Source organism: Diospyros lotus, chromosome 10 (genome assembly GCF_014633365.1).
Source record: "Diospyros lotus cultivar Yz01 chromosome 10, ASM1463336v1, whole genome shotgun sequence".
Lineage (NCBI taxonomy): Eukaryota > Viridiplantae > Streptophyta > Magnoliopsida > Ericales > Ebenaceae > Diospyros > Diospyros lotus.
Window position 1 is genome coordinate 25,493,296 of NC_068347.1, and position 5,217 is coordinate 25,498,512.

At 41.7% G+C, this 5,217-nt stretch overlaps 1 protein-coding gene across 2 annotated transcripts; it reads right to left on the bottom strand.

Moving 5' to 3' along the window:
• Positions 1-2,048: 2,048 nt before the first annotated feature.
• Positions 2,049-4,997, bottom strand: LOC127812192 (uncharacterized). 2 transcript variants are annotated; one of them, XM_052352554.1, is made up of 2 exons: positions 3,999-4,997; positions 2,049-3,884 (listed from the first exon to the last, which is right to left on the bottom strand). In XM_052352554.1, the coding sequence occupies exons 1-2, from the start codon at positions 4,693-4,695 to the stop codon at positions 2,161-2,163; spliced, it is 2,421 nt and encodes an 806-aa protein (XP_052208514.1). In that variant the 5' UTR covers positions 4,696-4,997; the 3' UTR covers positions 2,049-2,160. The 2 variants fall into 2 exon arrangements, with proteins under 2 accessions (XP_052208514.1, XP_052208513.1); XM_052352553.1 differs by having other exon boundaries at positions 2,049-2,661; positions 2,758-4,993.
• Positions 4,998-5,217: the final 220 nt, after the last annotated feature.

Genomic DNA, 5,217 nt, shown 5'->3' on the forward strand with positions numbered 1-5,217 from the left:
TCACAACAAAAGAATCAAATTCCCATTTCTACTTCACAGTAAAAATATTTATTCCATTAAAAGCATTTTTTAATTTTTACCCAAACAACACAAGAAAAACAAAACTTAAAAAATGTTGTTATTAAGAAAAATATTGTCTTCTCACCGCACAACCAAACAACCTCTAAGCTAAATCGTATACATTTGTATATTTGAAGGGGACTAACATAAACTATATATATGATTGTAGGTGTTCTTCCAACGGCAATATCTACAAGTTGTTATGTTGACGATGACTGTATAGATGTCTGTGATGACTTTAATGGGGTGCCAGAATGTGATAATTATAGATGCAAATGTCTCATCAATGCCAAACTCAAAAAGGATTCTACAAAGAAGAATTGAGAAAGACTTGTTAAGAGATTTTGATATATTCACACACATATATATGTTCATCAACCTTTTGGAGAAATAAGTTAAATGAATAATAAAAAATATAAAAATTGTTCTACAAATTCTGTTATTTGTGTGACTTGTCATTTTGTAAGACAATTTTTTAGATAATACAACACTGAATTGCTTAAAAAGATTTGTTATTTTTGTATATGTGTATCAACTGCAAGTAATCCACAAATGAATTACCATGGCCATGTATTATAGGGTTAATTGGATCGATAAAGCTAAGGAATAAAATTTTTTAGTCCATTATATTGGGTTGGGAAAATTGTGTTCACGCCTCTTCTTATTTGCCCTTTTTATGCAGATACTATTCATTGTTTGCTAAAAGATTTCTCTATTTTTTCTTTTTTGCATGTTGGATACCTTTTCCCTTAAAAATGATTTTAATTAAATTAAACTAAAATAAACTCAATCAAAAAAGAAGTGTGAAGCCAAATTAAACTAAAATAAACTCAATCAAAAAAGAAGTGTGAAGCCATGCACGCCAATGGATTTCCACCATTTTTATATTTTAATACGTTTAGTTAAATTTAAATTATTTCAATTTAATTACCATAGTGTATTACGAAGAAATTTGAAAAACAAATAAGAGGAAGTTACTAAACATAACACGCAAACTATATATAAATTGTAAGCAATTTACCCATTTTTTTTATCTCAATTATTGTCTAAGCTAAAAGTTGTTTTGAGTTTAAAAAATATAGACAATCATTTTTGAATTTAAAATGAGTTAGAAATGGACTTTCAAGCAAGCTCAGGAGAAGCCCAAATAAAATGGGAGATGGATTCTCAAATTCCGCAATAGTAGATTTTTAAATAAGTCCAAATAAACCGAAATGTAATGCCAAGTTGAGTTAAAATGAAGTTGTAGATATTCTAAAGGGTAAGCCCAAATTTGAAATTTAGAACTAAAATCTCAAATTTAACCAAGTACAGTTGGGCCAAGTGAATACATTAGGGTGCTGTGCTTCTTTTTTTCACTACAAAAATTAATAATTGAACCCTATTGTAGCGTGATAAAATCGCACTATTGTGAAGTATGTGGTTAACACTTTTAAAGTAAGAATAATATTTTCCAATAAATTGACCTAATTATCAAATAACTCATAGGGTGACACCCTGTACGCGACTAGGAGGAAGAGGAAAAGCCCAAGCTTGCTTCATATTCTATATTCTTTTCCTCTGAAGGACTACGCTGATAGTTTTGTTTGGAATATTTTTGGCCTGTCCGTAAGAATTATATTAATGGAAAGAAGAGAATCCAACAGCTACAAGCAGACCATATCCCACACCAAACAACCAAAAAAGAAAACACACTCCCACCAAATGAGGAAAACAAGGCAAACAAAGATAAGGGAACTAAACACAAAGAACTAAATCAAACTCAAGCCCGTCCTGTAATCATAGGTCAACTCGCACTAGGAACCTGTTTAATCTTGAGAAATGCATTAAATTTCTTTGGTCTTGACCGAAACATACTCAAATCGCGATCTTCCCGCTTTGCTGGATGAACTGTCTTCTTCCTCAACACGATCTCACTTACCCCTATCATTAATTGCCATACCTACCTTATCGGAGACCCCCCTCTCTATCGGATCTACCAATTCTTCAGGAGAAGGAATATCCATATCTACCTCTGCTAGTGTACAAAATCGATTTGCCATTACCATCTCTGCATCACTAATTGGATGAGAACGAGAAGTAGACGCATGGTCCACCTTTTTATTCAATTGCTGCCCCGGGGACTTCATTCACCTCTTTAACCATCTTCCCCTTACCATGAGACTTTTCCCGAACCGTACCAGCTTGCCCCTGCATCGGCTGAGATAGCTGGGAAGACCTGTTTGGGCATTTAGCTAGACTATGCCCAAACACCCGACAATGAGAACAAGTAGGCGGAATCCACTGGTACTCCACAGGCATACGCAAAAGCTTAGGCTCCCCTGTGCTTTCATCAATTCCTTGATACAAATTAATATGCCTAGGGAATTCAGATGAAGCATCCATCTCTACACATACTCGGGCAAATTCAACCTGCGTCCTATCTTCCGTCATGAAATCCGCATGGATAGGCCGACCAAGGGCACTAGCAGCCGTTGCAATTCCCTCCTCGTTCCATCCTTCCAAAGGAATATTAAAAATTTTCACCCAAATAGGCACTGCTGAAAGAATTGCCCTTGAGAAATCCATACCCACCTCCCAAATTCTCAAAATTAACGGACACTGTGTAAAATGCCAGGGCCCCCCATCAAACACTTTTATCATATTTTCTTCACTATCAAAACGAAATAAAAAGCAGCCTGAGTTATTTGAGATTACCTCAATAAAACCAAAGCACCGCCAGAACTGCCTAGCAATAGATTGCACTACCTGGAAGGGAAGTTGGCTATCAATGAAATACCCAATCAGGGTATTTTTCCAATAATTCACCCCTCTGTCAATAACTTCTTCTGAGAAACAAACTGTGGGGCCATCAGCAGGAAAATTAATTGGCGGATAAAACCCCAATTTCTTATGAATACGTAAATTGCCTGAATCCACCAGGCCAGTGGGCCGAAATTGATCGAGCTTGGCATTCCTTTTAACCTCCCTTAAAATATTACCCTCTCGGCTCAAATGACCAGCAAAAGATCCACCATGCACAGGGTCATTGTGGGCCTGAGCCACAGCCTCCTTATTTAATCGGCCTTGATCGTGAGAGTCAATAACATCTTGAGGAGATGGAAGCCCAACTCCCTTAAGGCCACAGTTAGATCCATTTTGCCCAAAATTAATAGGCCTACCCCCATAATGCATAGGCTGTCCCATCCCTGAAATCCCTCCATCACGCAGATGACGTGGGGGATCACTGTCAATCAAATCCACAAAAGGGCAAGAAATCAACGGCATAGGTGGATCCGGGATTCCCGCCGTTTGAGGGGTATCAATTCCCGGATCACGAGAAATCTGGGACCGCTCCTTGCCGCCGGACACCGCTTCGACATGCTCCGACGACGGCCGATCCTCGTAATCCGCCCAGCTCCGTCGACCCATGCCCTGCGTATCCTCTCTCCGAACCCCCGTCACTATGTCCGATGACCCCTTACCAGCCACCGGAACACCACCACTGCCCCTCTTGTAATCAGCATCCATACCCACCACTTCAGTGCGAATTTCATCCTCTTCATACGCACAATGAGGCCTACTGCTAGCTCCATTCGCACAACCACTCTGAATAACCACGGCATCCTTATCAGGCTCCTCTAACTGCATGCTATCTGGGAGACCTGCACGACCATCTTTACACCTAGAAGCCTGCATCGCACCCGGCTGAATTTGCAGATCCCCTTTGGGAAAGAACCGACGATCACTATTCAAGGACTCCCGACCATCAAAGATCGGGTTTAAAGCCTTATTAGCCAACTCCCAGTCCACTGAGGGCTCCTCAGCGTCCCCGGAATCGCTGCCTGTAAAAGAATTATCCCCCGACTCACCACTTTCAGACTCAGATCTCGACTCCCAGTCCACGGAGGGCTCCTCAGCGTCCACTGAGGGCTCCTCAGCGTCCCCGGAATCGCTGCCTGTAAAAGAATTATCCCCCGACTCACCACTTTCAGACTCAGATCTCGAGCCTCTTGGAGAGCCAATCGGTGACCCTTCGCAATCAACCATCTGCTCATCCCCAGAACTAGAGCAAGCGCCATCAGACCTACTCCCTCTCTTGACCCCACCGACCGTCATTATTGCCAACAAAGGAACCCTCGGGAGTTCCTGACCCAAGGCCGATCGAACTTTACTAATAGTCCTCTGCATCAGATGCGCCTCCTCCAGCGAGAGAATCATCCGAAAATCCTTCAAGACATACTCAAACCCTTTCTCAGAAAGAGCCGCCGACAGCATGTCGTTCTCCTTCCGAACATAATCAACCACATCTAGATTAGCAGCAGGCTGCTCCGACTTCGACCCATCTGCACGCACAGGAGGATAACTGAAAGAAGGCGAGATCGGCTTACCCGTCTTCATCCCTCCCTTCTGGTGAGAACCACGAGCATCCCGAACTGGCGGTCGTCGATGGAACTCCGTCCGTTCAAAGCCAGTTTCTGCATCGCTTCCTTGCAGCTCCAAAGCCGAACCCCGCGGCCTAGATTTGGACTTCGCTCTTGCCTTTGGACCACCCTTCACCCCCTGCACAATCGGTGCCGTGCCCTTAGACGACGGCCGCACCGGCGAGCACCGCCGGGAACGCGCGTCTTCATCAATCGTCTTTGACTTCGCCATCTTGCCGCCCACTTTTTCTTTCTACCTAGAGAGAGAATATTTATGTTTCAGTTGATTAAGTTTAGTTTTTGTTTGGAATTACGATGACTGACGGTTCTGATGCTACCACAAAATCTTTCAAAGCCGCCCACTTTTTCTCTCTCTCGGTTGCTCTTGATAATTTCGAGACTTCTGTCTTCTTATCGAACGTTTGCAAAAGATGGATCCCTCCTCCTAAGACAAGTTAAATATCAACGAAAAACTATTCAGACTAGGTGCATTGGCAAGGCTTTGAATGTTTATGCGTTTATGGACAATTTGTTTGTTTGGAGTGAAATAGACTTTGTCTTCAATGTAGGGGCAGTACTTCTTAATCTTGATCTTCTACTTTTGGGGATCACGCAGCTAGCTTTGTGGGTTAAAGCTTTGGATTCTTCTTTCTCGTATGGTTATGGAGGAGTTGGCCAATTGTTAGCTTCTTCAATTCCTCTACGACATTGGAATAAATTGTGTTGGATGACTGTCTTATTCTTTAGGTGTTTT